This window comes from Ipomoea nil, unplaced genomic scaffold, assembly GCF_001879475.1.
Source record: "Ipomoea nil cultivar Tokyo-kokei standard unplaced genomic scaffold, Asagao_1.1 scaffold1770, whole genome shotgun sequence".
Taxonomy (NCBI): Eukaryota; Viridiplantae; Streptophyta; class Magnoliopsida; order Solanales; family Convolvulaceae; genus Ipomoea; species Ipomoea nil.
Genome location: NW_017618198.1, coordinates 2944528 through 2961728, shown reverse-complemented (window position 1 = coordinate 2961728; position 17201 = coordinate 2944528). Strand labels below are relative to the sequence as shown.

Here is a 17201-nt window from a genome sequence, read left to right as displayed (position 1 = left end):
GCCACACCTGAGCTGGAGAACTCAGATGCACAGGCTAACTAACTAAATTCCTTAATAATGTCAATACATAAGCATGGCACGCAGGCTGAAAGGAAAACTATCTACACTACGCCTCGAATCTCTAGCGCTCTTCAGTGTCTACTCATCAGTGCCTGAAAGCCAAATATATGTGTTCAGCGAGAGATGCTGGTAACCCACTCCAACGCGTTGAAATACAATACATATAGACATATATATAGATATACGAAAACCATTTTGAAGCATGAAGATATATCCTAAGAGACTCTAGCTTTTAAAACGGGGATAGACTCGACAGATAGAGGTAAGCATAACCAACAGATATACCAAGCATATACAGTTTACTAGCATAGGGAACGGGCACGACAGATAGAGATAAGCATAACCAATAATCATAACCAAGCATATACAGTTTGCTAGCATAAATCCTATAGTCACATTCTCAAGGCACTCATAACAACAACTCATCCATATCTCATCACATAAGCACACTTTGTTGGCGCCACAGGACCAATCGCATGCCCATACATGAGGGTCAGCGCATATAGCTCTGACACGGCCCCGCAGCACCCTGCCCCGTATCACAACACGGAGGGTTCGATCGCAACCGACCGATGAACCGCAGCTCATCATAATGTTTGATCCACTACAAGAATGTTAACATTTAGCGACGTTTTTTAAACGTCGGTAAAATAAAAAAAAACGTCGCCAAATATCTTTACTGACGAAATAAAAACGTCACCCCGACCGTCGGGTTAGCGGCGTATGGAAAGGTATTACTGACGAAATTAGTTTTTCGTCACGAAATATTACGATTACTGACGTTTTTGCATGGTCTTGGTAATGTCATTGACTACATACTTTTTGAGACGAAATATTAACAAAAACGTCGGTAATAATTTGTGACGAAATAAAATATTTCGTCAGCAAATGTGTCTTTACTGACGTTTTTCATACAATTATGTTTGTCATGAATAAATTTAATTGGTGACGAAAAATGAAATGCGTCAATAAAATTACATTTACTGACGATTGTGTACATTATTATGTTGTCATTAAAAAAATTAATTGATGACAATAAAAAGACATTTATTGACGTTTTTTCCATATTAGTTTTCATCACAAAATTTTATATTTGGGAATATTTACAATTTATTTAATAATTGATTATAATTTACATATATTTATATATATATAAAAGTTTACACAAAAATTTCATGTAATTGAGAATAAAATATTTTAGCATCAATTAAATGTTCAAAATAGAAGAATATTTTTTTCATAGTATAATATTGAATTACAAGGATGTAATGTAATACAAATGATTATTAAATATGGTCTGACTAGACACATGAATATATACAATTCTATGCACATAAAGATGGATAATTATTCTCATGTTCAGAGGCCGGCACTTTGGAAGTCCTTTGTCTTGGGAAGAAAGTGTGATGTGATGAGTACATCTAGATATGCAATTCCCTGCCACTAAAAAACATAAATATTTTTAAGCATGAGTAAATTATTTACCTTCAATCAAGCTCTAAGGTTTTGGTCAAGATCATAATACCAATGGTAAATTATGAGGAGAGTGATACACCAGATATTTACAGCAAGGTGAAAAGGTAGTGATGGCTCAAGTTCAATGAATAGGCAAGGTCAAGATGTAATCTTCACGTTCTTATGTGAAATAAGAGTAATTCATTATCTTTGTGGTAAATCTGCAAAAAGTGTCCATGAGTAAACCTAACAAACCTATAAATCTGCAAACATTTACCACTTTACTAAAAGAACATGAGGCTATTTAAGACAAAATAAAGCACAAACAAATGATTCAAAGTAGAGAAAAAGAATGCCATACCTTGATAGTGTCATCACTTGAATGTGCCTCTGCAATATCACATATTTTCCCAGTTATATAGGCAGCAGAATACTTACAATCAGCAGTTTCATATTCTTCCAAGACCCAACAAATGACCTGCAAGTCATGCAAAAGAACCAGTGGCCAGTGTCAAATCAACAATGTGGCTAGTGTTAGGTTTAAGTATCAAGACCAGAGAAGTTGGTAATGTCTTTCAAAATGTTAAACACAGAATTCGTTTACCTTCCCCTATTTAAACTTGTAAATATTAGTATAAATAATCATGATTAAGAATAAAAACAGAATGATTCCTATTTCAAAAAAAAAAAAAAAAAAAAAAAAAAAAAAAACAGAATGTTATTAATATACACACAAAAAATAGTCAAAGCATGCCACTGTATGATAGATTCTAAGTAATTCTACTTAAAACTGCAAAAACATGGATAATTTATAACTGAAGAAAATAATCGCCACAGTTAGTCTAGTTAAAGAAATTTACTAAAAGATGCTCAAGATGACATGGATAGTCAAAAGATGTTAAAAAGTACTGTCGGCGCTATTATCATCTTCTCCAAACCCTTCAGCAATCAGTCACATTAAATTATGTGCAACCTTTACGTTCACCAAATCTCCTGCATGCTCAAATACTTTATTCATAGTCTGTAAAATAAAACAGTTAAAGCAGTAGACAGTCAGAAGCAGAAAAATATAGCAGTACTGCATTACAAGAAGATGGTAAAGTATGATCTTGCACTAATGAATAACCTGAATAAACCATTGATTGCTTAGGGAAAATTGTTCTGCAAGTTCAACACAAACACATTATTGATTAAAACCCTAGAATCCAGGGCCAATATGCCTGCACAGGCACTAGCTGACTGGGCGATGGATAGGCCGGGGGAGGCCATCTTTCGGAGCCTCAATGATCTGCCACGTAGGGTCCGTGCCTTGCTGATACATGATGATGTGCCCTATGTGTTTTTTGATATTGATGATCCCCCCTGATTGTACTTGTACTTTTGCTCGTTCAGATGGAAATATGGAAAAAAGGAAAAACAGAAAAAAGAGAAAGAAGAAAAAGAAAGAAGGGAAAATAAGTAAAAAAAAAAAAAAAGAAAAAAAAAGAGAGAAAGAGAGATGGAAAAATGAAAAGGAAAAGAAAATGAAAAGAAAAAAGAAAATGGATTTGAGAAAATGAGAAACGATTGAAAAGAAATAGAGTGAAAAGAATTGGAGTGTAAAAGAATTGGAGGGAAAGAAAATGAGAGTTGGAAAGGAAAAGAAAGAGTGGATGGGAGCTCAAAATAGTGAGTGTGTGAGGTTCTTGGGAGGCCGTGAGGCCCTGCTTGCAGCGCTGAGTCTCAACGTAAGGTGCTGGCGGTACAACAGGGCACCCTAGTCCGGGCTGAACGGTGTGCCGGGCAGGATTTTCAAATCCGTTGACCTGGTCAGGCTTGCTGCTGGCCAATAGTAGCTGAGTTCCTTCTGGACTCCGGGGGGACGGGCTATGGTTTATTTTTTGTTCGCGTCAGCCTGTTATAACCTTAAACACTCACCCGAGGTAGAATTAAGTTGGGTCATGGGAACAGGATGCTTGGTTGTTCTATCTTGTTTCTATTTCTGCAGGTGTTGTTTCTTTGGCCTCGGAGGCATGAACTAGTCCTGGGCTGTTTTGGTTTCGCCTTTGCAGGCATCTTTGGGAAAGACCAGGTCTCAACGCCGATGCAAGCGGTAAAAATTGCATCGTAGCCCGGGCTGAACGGTGGCCGGGTAGGTGTTTTTCAAATCCGTTGGCGGTAGTCCAGGCTTGCTGCTGGCCCATAGTAGCTAATCCCGTTAGGGTTGGTTCTGGTTCGTGCTGGTGCTGATCGGGGGTTCTGCTATTGGCTGCCTTGCGCTGCGTTGATCGATTTTGGCCTGGGATCTACCTTGTACCTTTGTCTTAGGCCTGCGTGCCACTAAGCTTTGTATCTTGACTTAGGCCTGCGTGCCATTGTTAGCTGTATATCTTGACTTAGACCAGCGTGCTATTGGTACTATCTGTTGTATGGCATGTCTGGTTCTACAGGGCAGCCAATGGCGCTCCGGGAGGTGTTACAATTGTGGTGCAGCCCAGCTAGGCGGCATTATGGTGTGTAGTCGCTGTAGTGCAACTGGCTGGGAGGGGCCATGTTTGTCACACGCGAGGCATCTATCCTCGCTATTTGAGCTTTGGTACTACATGATGGGCTGTGAGGCAGTTGGGCTGCGCGTATTTGGAGCAGCTTCTCAGTCTATTTATTTGTTTAATCATATTCCTGCCTACGTTTAGTTAGTGATAGCTAGCATAGGACTTGGGGCATGCATACTAGAGCCCCGGGGGCCTCTTTATGTAATCTTGTTTTATTCTACTTTACATTTCTTAGTTTAGTTTTAGGGTTTAGGCCATGTGGGGCCTAAGCCCTCTTTGTATTGGCTTCGGCCATTTTATTAATAAAGTTTTAAAAAAAAAAAAAAAAAAAAAAAACCCTAGAATCCTCACACACACTCAGTAGAATAAGTAGATACAGTTTCTTGTGAGGATAGAATACCATTTTAGTGTAATCAATTTCCACAAGCAAACCTTTCCATACTTCTGGCTTCTAGCTTGCAGGTGCAGACTACCATCATGCTGGAAACCACAAACTTCAGTCTGAACATCCCTCCATGTTTATAAGAAAAATGAAAATATAATGGAGATCAAATAACTTGGAAACTATCCTAGCTCCTAGAAGGAAGTGAGCGTCCTTACACAAACAACATCATTATCCTCAAATATACTTCAATAATGAAAAGGCACATCAACACAAAACCAAACTGCAGTGAGGATACGTATAAATACCTGAATTTCATCTGGCAAATTCATAGAGGAAAGCATCAATACAGCATCTTGGCTAGAGTTTATCTCCAATCTCCATCGCTTTGGAACATCCTAGCTTGTATTGAAAATAGAGATCAAGTAAATTCAACTACACAACTGCAATAATATATAAAAGCTGATTCAATCCACAATGCACTTGGTCTCCAAATGCATTGCAGTTTGATATACCCTCGAAGACCATCAAAACTTCATTCGTTAAGCATTCAAATGGAAATACCAGTACATTGCATCTTCGCCTCGGGGAAAATTGCCAATGTGCAGAGCGCCTAATACTGGAAACACTACTAGAGCTGAAGCCTGCAGATTGCAGATGAATTGGGTAAGAGGACACTAGTACATCAAAGATCTTAAATGAGTTCATTTCACTTTGACCCCTGAAGTGACAATATCTATTTCAGTTCTAACTTTAGTTTTTATTAGCCAGGAGCAAAATAAATAACAAAATCAGTTTATACTAGTTAGATTATGGCTATTTTTTTTTTTTTTTTTTTTTCCTGGTTCATACTCAGTCATTCTTTCTTAGCGCCGGGCTCACTCGGTTGCTCCACCTACTCGGCCATTCTTTACCGCAGCGCAAAATAAATAACAAAATCAGTTTATACTAGTTAGATTATGGCTATTTTTTTTTTCCTGGTTCATACTCAGTCATTCTTTCTTAGCGCCGGGCTTACTCGGTTGCTCCACCTACTCGGCCATTCTTTACCGCAGCGTTCAGTCGCCCACTCGGTTGCTCCACCTACTCGGTCATTCTTTACCGCAGTGACCACTCGAATGTCTGGGATAGGAATCGATCCTGGGACCTCCCACTTTCAAGGACCCAGGACCGGTTTCTTATTATGATCCATGTTCAAGGGTTCAAGGCTCAGGGTCAAAGGCTCACGGCAGGCTCATGGCTTTGGGGTTTGGCTTGTGGTACAGACCCGAGGTAATGGGGAGGCTCATGGTACAAGGTATGATACAACCCAAGGTACCGGGGAAGCTCATGGCTCAGGGCGGGCTTCGACCCAGGGGTTCAACCCCAGGCTAAGGGGTGGGGCTCGGCCCGGGGCTCAGGGTTTAGGATCATTTTTCACCTTATTCCGACCCATGCTTGGGCTGGGAATCGATCCTGGGACCATCCATTTGAAAGTCCATACCGGGTACCATCAGACCACAAGGGAGATGGTGATTATGGCTATTTGTGGATTTTATTTATTTATTTGAAGGCACACTGGGGCAAGGTGAAACTAACCAGCATGAAATTGATCAAATAACTTGAGCAAAAATAACTTACCATCAAGAATACTAATTCATCATTAGCAAGCACAGCCGGGAAATCATACTGTTCCACAGCCTGCTTCAGAAAGCCTTGCAACTGAGCACAAACTGAGAACTAGCAAACTGAAAGTATAGTCTATTGCATATTTGGCAAATCATAAAAACTACTACACATTTGCCATTTAAAAAGTAATATAAAGAACATCATAAAAACTAGCAAATTGCAAGCAAATTTATAGAGACGGAAAGGCAAAGTCTCTTGCATATTTGGCAAATCATAAAAACTAGCAAACTGCAAGCAAATTTATAGCTAAGTTTTCTTAACCGGAGGCACTGTACATAACCAAAACAACATGTCAACGTCTCTTAACCAGAAATTCAAGATTCCCACCTATAAATTTCACAAATTTATGAATTTCATTGCAGTAATGAGTAAAAATTAATTAATGCTTTAGCACTATATAATCATACTGCTCAACTACAAATAAAGGGAAATGCCAATGAAAGCTTGCATCTTTATAATACATCTTAACAAAAATTCTTTCAATCAGTAACTGTAAATGTGCTGAATTTTAATTGATTAAGATATTCAAACAAATTACAGAATTTTGTGACAAAATGCAAAGCAGAAATAGGTAATAGGCTACCTTGGTTCACATGGGCGGCTAAGGTGGAAACCAGAAGCAGCTTCGTCGTCGGCAGGGGCTGAGGCGGAGGCCGGGCAGCAAATCCGTCTTCGGCAAGGGCGGAGACGGAGACCGGAGAGGAGACGCGGAGTCTTCCGATGTCGGAACTCGGCAGTTGTCGGCTGAGTATATTGACGGAGACCCGAGATTACTCGACTATCTCTGTGTCTCGTCTTCTGTTGGCGGCTGAGTACCTGAGCTAGGGCTTGGGGAATGGAGAGTTGGGAAGCAATAGAAGATTAAGTGAAGCCTGCGTAGTGCTTGCTATGGTGTGAAGTTGAAGATTGTAAGAAGATTTTTACACTTCTTTTTTTTTATTTTTGATAGAGATTATTTTTTAAATGGCGCCAAATGCTAAAAAAATTTCCCACAAAATATTTTCACATTTGCTATAATTTAAAACATTTAGGGACGTTTATTATAAAACGTCATTGATTCTATATCTTTATTGACAAAAAAATTATATTTCGTCAGTAAATATTCTAAAAAAGCTCACTTCCTTTACCAAAATATATAGTGACGTTATTTAATATAACGTCGCAAATTGTTATATTTAGTGACGTTTTTTAGAGCGTCATTAAAATTTTCGTCGGGAAATGAAAGATTTCTTGTAGTGATCGCAACCAAACAGTGGACCGCAGCCCAAGAGTAGTCATCTGACCGCAGCCAGGAAATATGAACCGCAGCTCATGTAAAACGTTTGATCGCAACCAAACGGTGGACCGCAGCCCAAGAGTGTAATTCTGACCGCAGCCAGCTTCTGAACCACAGCTCAGGAACAACCAATCCGATCGAAACCGAATTGGGGTATCATGCACACATAACACATAACAAGCACATGCAACCCACATTAACACATTGGGAAGGGGGAGAAAACGTATAACAAAACCTATGCGTGATCCTTCACATACTAAGGATAATCCTAAGGGGTTCATACTTCTTCCACCTAGGTCAACGGGATACCAATTCAACTAGCATGCAATATATAAGACTCATACAACCTACGAATGGTACCCGAAATATCAAACTAGACATAGGCACGATAGACGGAGTCCGTTGGGACGCCACGGGGATCGGGGGAACATCAAACGGGGAAGCCAAAATCCCGAGGTAAATTCCAGCGGGTAGCCGGTGGGTGAAGGGTCACCCGCCGGCTGCCCGCCGGCGACAGCTTTCCGGGCAGCGGGTGCCCAGCAGGCAGCTGCCCGCCCGCCGGCTGCCAACTGCCCGCTGCCGGTGATGTCTATTTTGGCCGTGGGTAGGTAGCGGGTCCCCTACCCCCCCCCCCCCCACTGACTCTTTTTCACAAATAACGCCCCGGGAACCTTTGTGGAACCCGAAACCATGCTTAGGCACTTTAAAACGTAATCAATGACACCACGTAGACAATTAACGGATCAAAAGCGAGAAACATACGGCACATAACCTATCATGCTTTTCTAAACATAATTAACACCCAAACATGCGAATTCCCACCCCATACACCAAGAGTAATACCATACGAGATTCACGATACAACCTAGGGTTCTAATCACTTTTAAATCATCAAGAACACAATTCATCTTCTAATATCAAGATTCGGTAAGAATATCACATAAACATCAAGAACATCATACAATCATCAAGGACATAATATACCCATCAAGAACATCATATAATCATCAAGAACCTCTTATCATCATCAAGATCATCAAGATTACCCATGGAATCATAACACGAATTATCAAGATCAATATAACGAATAATCAACACACAAGAATATGGGGGAAATCCTAAGAGGGGAATCATAGCTATGAAAATAGGTTTTGTTGAGACATGGGTTACCTCTTAGCCTTAATTAATTCCTTGGCTATGAAGGGTCTTTCTTTAAGCTTTCTTCTTTCTTGATTTCTCCTAAGGGGATTCTTGGAACTTCTTGTGTGGTGAGAGATTATTGTGGTGAAAGATCTAGGTGCCTCCTATATCCCTATTTATATATTTAAGACTCCTAATTAGGGCCTGAATGGTATGGGTTTACTAATTCTATTTCTTATAGGACTAAGGACTTGTTTTAGGGATAAGGGTCCATGGTCCATAGTGGATCACATTAATTAATTAAAGAGAATCCCAATCATAATCTTAATAGTAAAAGGCCTACTTCCTTTATTCCTAATAGGCTTAAGAATCTAATTTAGGCAAGGGTCCACGGTTCATGGTGGACCCTATTAATTAATTATAGGGAAACCTAACCGAATTAAATCATTTTTAATTATTATTAACGGGATTAATTAAATAATTAATCCAGGATTGAAGGCCGTAACACGGGGTGTTACACTTACTTCCCGACCGGGGCCTCACACTACCAACCGGTTTTGAGCCAGCTGACGTCTTCCTCTTAAACCTGCACTCAAAGGACCGGTGACCTTCCTTGCCACAAACAAAGCACTCTATCGGTTTCCCAAGAAAGACGACGCCGGGGTGGTCACCCCCACATTCTTGCAAACGGAGCGCCTTCCCTTAGCCTTGTTGTTCCGGATTGGTTTGGGTGCCTTACCTCTCTTAGAGTTGTCTCTTTGCAGGCTTCTTGTTGATCCAACACTAGTAGCTATCAAACTCCTAACCACAGGTAAAACAATTTCGTCAAGCTTCTTCTTATGATTCTCCCGGATTCCTTTTTGAACTTGCTAGACTCGGTAGGGGTCAGCGGCACAACGGCAGGCCTCCTTGGCATGAGCAGGATAGAATCGGTCACGTAACTTAACCTTCAGGTCTTCCCAACTGAACTCCGGATCTTGTCTACAAGCTGGCCCTTCAAGCATCCACCACGAGTCCGCTTCATGTCGAAGATAGAACGTAGCCAACTTCACCTTGCGATCCTCCAGGCAAACCACAGCTTCGAAGATCTTGTCAAACATCTAGATCCACTCGTCCAGCACTGTGGGATCCTCTATACCGGCGAAGGTCGGGGGGCGGAGACTTGCGACTTGGCGTACTATGTCACGGTTCCCATTCTGAAGAGGGTGGATGTTGAGGAGGGCGTTGCTTAGCGTCTGGATTATCTGCGCCAGATGATGAAGGCTTTGAGCAAACTGTTCACTGGTGACCGATTCTGAAGACCTTGCACGACTTCTCGATGGTGCCATCCTCGACTTCTAAAGCAACAGCACGATAATGGGAGGAAACATAGGACCCGCACCCTTACCTGGTGCCTTAACTAAAGAGAACCAAAGCTAAAAGGAAAACAAAGCACAGAAAGCACAACAAAAAACGACACAAGAGCTCACAACCTCACTGCGCGTCCTAAAGTCCTAAGCCTAACACTTAGATTCTCAAGGTTACTTTAAGGTCTCATACCACACTTAGCCACTTAGAAAGTCAAGACTTTACCATCCTAGGCTCAAACCTAGGCTCTGATACCAACTGTAACACCCCCTAAATTCCATGTTATTTAAAGCATTAAACATGCAGATATCTAAACCAAAACATCAAACACAGCGGAAGACTGAAAGAGAGATATATAAATAAACTGGAAGTACGGGGTGCTATACCACGATCACCCAGGGGTGAACGCACAGGCAAACATCTGCATTGTTCAAATTTAAAACCAATATCTCAATGTACTAAGTCTAAACTGGCTCACAGACCACAAAACATAAAGAAGAAGCTACACTAGTTGGCACTAGACCGCGCACTCGTCTAAACATCACCTGAAAGAACACATAAAACATGGGACGACGCCCGGTCAGCGAATAATGCTGGTAACCCACCAATACATGTGAAATAACATACATAGATAAGGTATAAGTTGTAAAACCATTTTCGAAACGGAATACATATATATAAGTACAAAATCAAGAGTAATAGTCAACACAAGACTTAACACTCTCAACAAGAACACAACAAGAACATGGGAACACATCCCAAGACTACAAGGACAACAACAACTCACAAGAAGATTCAAGGCATAATCTATCATCACACAATAGATTAACACCCGACATGCATAACTCAAAGGAATAGGACACACCCAACGGCAACACATGCCTTTGTGACTACACACGTCACAAGAGAAGAACTCACACAAAGGCTACACAAGCCCTCTTGACATCACCCATCATGAGTTGATATGCCTTCCTTATGCCCGGTTCCAATCTTATGGCTACCCCCAACCTTATTTCTTCTTCCAACCATTACCTCCAAGACCCCTGTACAACCAAGTCCAACCTTTTCTCTCCTGGGACCGTCGTCTCACACCAACGACCATCAATGAGACCACCGATTCATAGTACACGAGGGTACAGATCACACACACACGGCAACACATGCCACCTAAGAAACACGTGAACCTTACACAAAGGTCACAAACTCCATAATCACGTCATGGTCACCACGAGGACCACTGCAATACCTTGGTGACTAGTGTCCCATACCACTAATCGTGCAATCCAGGTAAAGCCACACACACCACACCACAACAGGAATCAATCAACGGATCACAACGAAGATATGAAACCATACTCAATCAAGGAATGGGTCACAGCCCAACAACAACGATGAATAACACAAGTTATCATCAACCAATCGGAAGGTACAGACAACACACACGCTAGCATTTAAACACCGAACTAGCATGCTTATCAATCGGGTAAACCAAACGTTGTTCCAAGGAACACACAAGACCCATCACGGTTCAACGAAGCACAATGTTGAACACCTAGCACGATTCAAGACACCAAAACCTACATGGATACCTACCATATAGTTCTAGACATACAAAACATCAAGAAGACACTCAAATAGTTCCACAAAAAAACATCGGGAAGTCAAAAGACCAAATACCAAGTCAAAAGAATCACCGGGAACAAATCCCCTCACAACCATATACTGTACCCCGGGTTCCGCCCGCGGGTACAGGCCTCCCACTTCTTTGTACCTCGCGGGTGGGCAGCAGGTTGGACCCCTACCTACCGTTCCGCCTGCGTGTACACACCTGTACCAAAGCTCAAATCCAAGTCCAAAACATGTCAAATCTCACCAAATACAACAAAATGACTTGAATCAAAGGAATAGCCAAGCAATGGCATAAATGAACCCTAAACACAAGCTCTAGATATGCATTTTCACAAGACAATGCATAAACACTCCCATTTCATAGCAAAATCACATGTAGAATCCAAGAAATCACATATAGGTAAGCAAAATAGATTTTGTAGATCATGGGTTACCTCTTGAAGACTAAAACCTTCACTTTACACCTCACCAAGCTCCTAACAAAGCTCACCTTCCAAACCCACTTCAAGAACACACCAAAAGATCATAAAGATTCTATCTTTAAGAAAAGACACCTTAGAAAACACTAAAAACACAAGATGAACTTAGATATTACCCTCCTCGATCCCCAAATGTATGAAAGGTTGAATCTTGGAGACAACTCTTGAAGTTTTGGCAAAGCTTCAACTTGGCTTGGAAGAAAAGCTATCTACCTTTTTAGAGAGAAGGTGGAGCCAGAATTTAGAAAGTGTAAGGAGAGAAATGAGGGTGGTTTACTAGGTTAGCTTACAATACTAACACCAAGTGAAAAGTCAAGAATACCCTTACTAACATAAGGAAATGTAAGGAAACAAGGGAATTCCTTATATAGCTTAAGGTACAACTTTGACTTTGGGGTTGACTAGTCAATTACTAGTCCCCGACTATTGAATTTGTAGGATTGTTAGGAATTAAATCACCAATTGAAATAGGATTAATTACTCAATTAGTCCCTTAATTGAATTTGGATTTTGGGGTGCCACACATTAAGAACTGGATTTTCAATAAGTTGCATGTTTCCGTCTGGTGATTCGGCTTCTTGATGTTGATTTCCAGTTTCTTCTTCAATATTCTCTGTTCTTGAGAAAATCTCTGCATTTAAATTCACTTCTTCTAGATAGATGTTTTGATGTGACATGACAGGATTGTTATCATGCACTGGCACTTCACATAAGTATTCCCCCCCCCCCCCCCCCCCCCCAATTGATGGTCTAACTCCACCATCAACTTGGTCCCTTACTTCATCCCTAACTTAAGCCATAGTAGGGTCCATTCTATGCTTTTCATCATCACATGCATAATTAATTTCAGAAACATGTGCATCGTTTGTGGGGGTCAAATCCGAAATTAACCATTCAGCCTCATGCATTCTGTCAAGAATAGACACTTGATTTTCAATTGGTACCTCAACAAGTGATTTTCCTTCACTGCCTCTAGCATTTATTTCACCAAGAATATTATTGGCTATATTAAGAGAGGTATCAGCTGATTATCAATGAGTGTCTTTCAAAGATCTGTGTAGGGCAATCTGTAAGTTCACGTCATTTTGTCTTTCCAGATCATGAGTAGGAATTTGAGTCACGTCTTCTTGTGCTGCTGCGGCAACTCGCTTTCCTTTATCATTCTTATCTTGAAGCTTCATTCTATAAACTTGTTTTGTATCCATGTTTAGTGCTTCAAGCATTGAGTCAGTTCCAAGCCACTTGAATGCAAATTCTTCACTTCGTATCAACTCGGAGTCAACTTTTGAGATAAAAGAATGGTATCTCTCAAGTCTCCATCCCTTCCATGTTTGCACTCGATTTAATTCCTTCATCAAATCAGGATTTTCTTGAGTATGTGCTGAGTCAAATATCACGGGTTCAGTGCTTACTTTTGCTGCAGATTGATTCGAAATTCTCCTTTGCAAGTCATTGGAAACTTGCACATCTACTCCTGCAAACTCCATTCGTGTTGTGTCTTCTTCAGTTGGCATCACAGGTCTGTTAACTTCGTGAGTTTCAAATTCCAATACTTCCTGAAATGGAATAAGTGTCATAGCCGTGCTCATAGCTTCTTGATCTCTATTGCATGGATTGCTAGAGCTCATGTATGCACTTGCTACAGATACAGTCTCACTGTTCCTTCATCGAGGGCTTTTTGGTGTGCTTGTGGAACCACCTCCTTCAGATCCTCTTTGTTGGTTTGATTTCTTGGCATAGTTAGGTCCATACTTTTTGAAAAGTGTTCTGTACATTCCAACATTTTTATGTCTTCTGAGGGGCACACTTTTCTTCCATAAAATTTCTCCAATAATAAGTCCATACCCAACTTTCTGAAGAAAGTGATTTCCTTCAAGAGGTCTTCCATGAGGTTTTGTGTAACACCCCTAATTTTTGAAACTTTTAAAACTTATATAATATTGGTAATTCCATTATAAATTCCCAAACGGAGCATGAACTAAGCATAATGGTCGGGGTGCTATGCCACACCTAGATTTGAGAACCTAGGTGCACAGGCTAAACTATCCAAACATAAGAAATCCTCAAGTCAACATTCAATACAACTTCAAGGCACGCAGGTCGATAATTGAACTATTCTAACTAAGCCCAGGCTCTGACTAGCACGCTCCGAAGCTAAGGCTCATTACCTGAAAAACATTCGGTATAACAACCCTCAACGAATAATGTTGGTAACCCACTCCAACGCGTTAAGTACAATATAGGTAGATATAAGAAACTCATTTTGAAATGGAATACATATATACTTACGAGACTCTAATTTAAATAAGAGAACAAGCTCAATCAAGCAATAACAGATACATTCAATGCAGTTAAACATAAAGATTCTAGCATGCATCCTAAGGTCACGAGACTACACAATACCAACCATATCAATAAGCAGTTACCCTCACAGTCAAACCATCAACAACAAGACACGCATTGGTGTACACACATAAGGTGGTGCCGCAGAACTATTTACATGCCCATACATGTGGGTCAGTGCATATAGCTCAAACATGGACTCGCAGCACTTTAACTTGTACCGCAGCACAAGGAGATTGATCGCAAACAATCAATGAACCGAAGCTCATTTGTATCATAAACGTTTGATTGCAACCAGATTATGGAACGCAGTCCTATATATATATATATATATATATATATATATATATATATATATATATATATATATATATATATATATATAACAGCCGATTGTTCTCAACCAATCCAACTGCCTGTATAGCCGACAGATCGCAACTGGTCAGGTTAATACCTGGTTGTTCTCAACCAACCAGATAGTCATTATAGCCAATTGATCGCAACCAATTGGGTTATCATGCACAACAACATAGAAGCCAAACAACATGCAACTCACATAGCGAGGGGGAATCATCGGGGAACACTTAACCCTACATAACTCATACGTAACAAACTATGTTAACCCACCCATGACACTCCGACGTGATCATACACCTTCCTCCTAGGCCAACGGGATACTAATTCAACTAGCATGCAATACACAAGACTCTTTATCCTAAGAACGGTACCCGATACATCAAACTAGACTCACACATGACAAACGGGACACAACGGGACACGGGGAAACATCAAACGGGGGAAAACACCATGAACCACGCCGGGATTCCAGCGGGTAGGTGGCGGGTAGTCCACCGCCCGCCGGCTGCCCGCTGGAACAGTAGAGGCGGGCAGCGGGTAGGTGGCGGGAGGTCAGTCCCCCATGTAACACCCCCGAATTTCAACAATTTTTAAAACTTAATTTAAAGGTATTAACAATCTAAACATCCACATAAGAAAAGCGGAAGCTAACTACATAAATCCGGGAGATGTTATGCCACACCTATATCAAACATAAGTGCACAGGCGGATACTACAACTACAGCAGTCTAACAAATCAACTACTTAGGCTCACAAGCCTCAACAACTATTAAAGGAAGATATTAAACTATCTACATGCCACTAGCACGCTCTCCAAAGCTACCCAACCTGTAAAGTAACAAATAGAAATGGGACGACGCCCGGTCAGCGAATAATGATGGTAACCCACCAATACCTGTTAAGTATCATACATAGATAATATATATATTTGTAAAGTCATTTGCGAAACGGAATACATATATATAAGTTCAAAACCTAGAGTAGTAGTCAACACAAGACTCAAACACTCTCAACAAGAACACAGGAACACATCCCAAGACTACAAGGAACAACAAAAACTCACAAGAAGTCTCAAGGTATAATCTATCATCACACAATAGATTAACACCCGACATGCATAACTCAAAAGAATAAGGACACACCCAATGGCAACACATGCCTTTGTGACTACACACGTCATAAGAAGAGAACTCACAACAATGGCTACACAAGCCCTCGTGACATCACCCATCACGAGTTGATATGCCTTCCTTATGCCCGGTTCCAACCTTATGGCTACCCCCAACCTTATGTCTAGATCCAACCATTACCTACAGGACCCCTGTACAACCAAGTCCAACCTTTTCCCTCCTGGGACCGTCGTCCCCCACCAACGACCACCAACAAGACCACCAATTCATAGTACACGAGGGTACCGATCACACACACGGCAACAGATGCCACCCAAGAAATATGTGAACCTGACACACAGGTCACAAACTCCATAATCACAACATGGCCACCACGAGGACCACTGCAATACCTTGGTGACTAGTGTCCCATACCACTAATCGTGCAATCCAGGTAAAGCCACACACACAACACCACAACAGGAATCAATCAACGGATCACAACGAAGATATGAAACCATACTCAATCAAGGAATGGATCACAGTCCAACAACAACGATGAATAACACAAGTCATCATCAACAATTGGAAGGTACAAACGACACACACGCTAGCATTCAAACACCGAACTAGCATGCTTATCAAACGGGTAAACCAAACGTAGTTCCGAAGAACACACAAGACTCATCACGGTCCAACGAAACACAATGTTGAACACTTAGCACGATTCAAGACACCAAAACCTACATGGATTCCTACCATATAGTTCTAGACATACGAAACATCAAGAAGACACTCAAATAGTTCCACAAAAGAACATCGGGAAGTCAAAAGACCAAATACCGAGTCAAAAGAATCACGGGGAACAAATCCCGAACATCAACCATGATGTTCCCCGCGGGTGGGCCCACGGGTAGTGCCTTACCCGTGCTCCTGCCCGCGGGGTACATACCCAGCGTCGCATTGTTCCTCCCGGGTAGTGACCCACCCGTGCTCCTGCCCTCGGGGAACACGAAGCCACACATAAATCCCTTCGGGGATTTTCAACACCAAGCCCAAATTCAAGTCCAAACATGCCAAATCTCACCAAATACAACAAAATGACTTGAATCAAAGGAATAGCCAAGCAATGGCATACAAGAACTCTAATAACAAGCTCTGGATATGCATTTTCACAAGACAATGCATAAACACTCACATTTCATACAAAACACATGTAGAATCCAAGAAATCATCACATAGGTAAGCAAAATAGATTTTGTAGAGCATGGGTTACCTCATTCGCTTAACATCCAAAAAACAACGCCAACTTAGGCTTGGCTCAACTCATAAGCCAAACAGGAACCAAGGGAATTGAACCTTAGATCTCTCTTTAATTACCCATAAGCTCAACCACTAAGCTAAAGATACTATTATTACCCTAAT

The 17201-nt window shown here is 41.0% G+C and overlaps 1 protein-coding gene and 1 long non-coding RNA gene across 4 annotated transcripts; both read right to left on the bottom strand.

Moving 5' to 3' along the window:
* Positions 1–1238: 1238 nt before the first annotated feature.
* LOC109192245 (AP-4 complex subunit epsilon-like) lies at positions 1239–6141 on the bottom strand. 3 transcript variants are annotated; one of them, XR_002056071.1, is made up of 5 exons: positions 2642–2969; positions 2376–2536; positions 1877–1993; positions 1586–1736; positions 1239–1503 (listed from the first exon to the last, which is right to left on the bottom strand). XR_002056071.1 is itself a non-coding variant. In XM_019342817.1 (4 exons), exons 2-4 carry the CDS (start codon positions 4770–4772, stop codon positions 1420–1422), a joined length of 237 nt encoding a protein of 78 aa, XP_019198362.1. In that variant the 5' UTR covers positions 4773–5072; positions 6049–6141; the 3' UTR covers positions 1239–1419. The 3 variants fall into 3 exon arrangements, 1 of the variants encoding a protein (XP_019198362.1); XR_002056072.1 differs by having other exon boundaries at positions 1627–1736; XM_019342817.1 differs by lacking the exons at positions 1586–1736; positions 2376–2536; positions 2642–2969 and adding exons at positions 4737–5072; positions 6049–6141.
* On the bottom strand, positions 4328–4679 carry LOC109192246. The gene is made up of 2 exons (XR_002056073.1): positions 4647–4679; positions 4328–4547 (listed from the first exon to the last, which is right to left on the bottom strand). It is a non-coding gene; the product is annotated as an uncharacterized LOC109192246 (long non-coding RNA).
* Positions 6142–17201: the final 11060 nt, after the last annotated feature.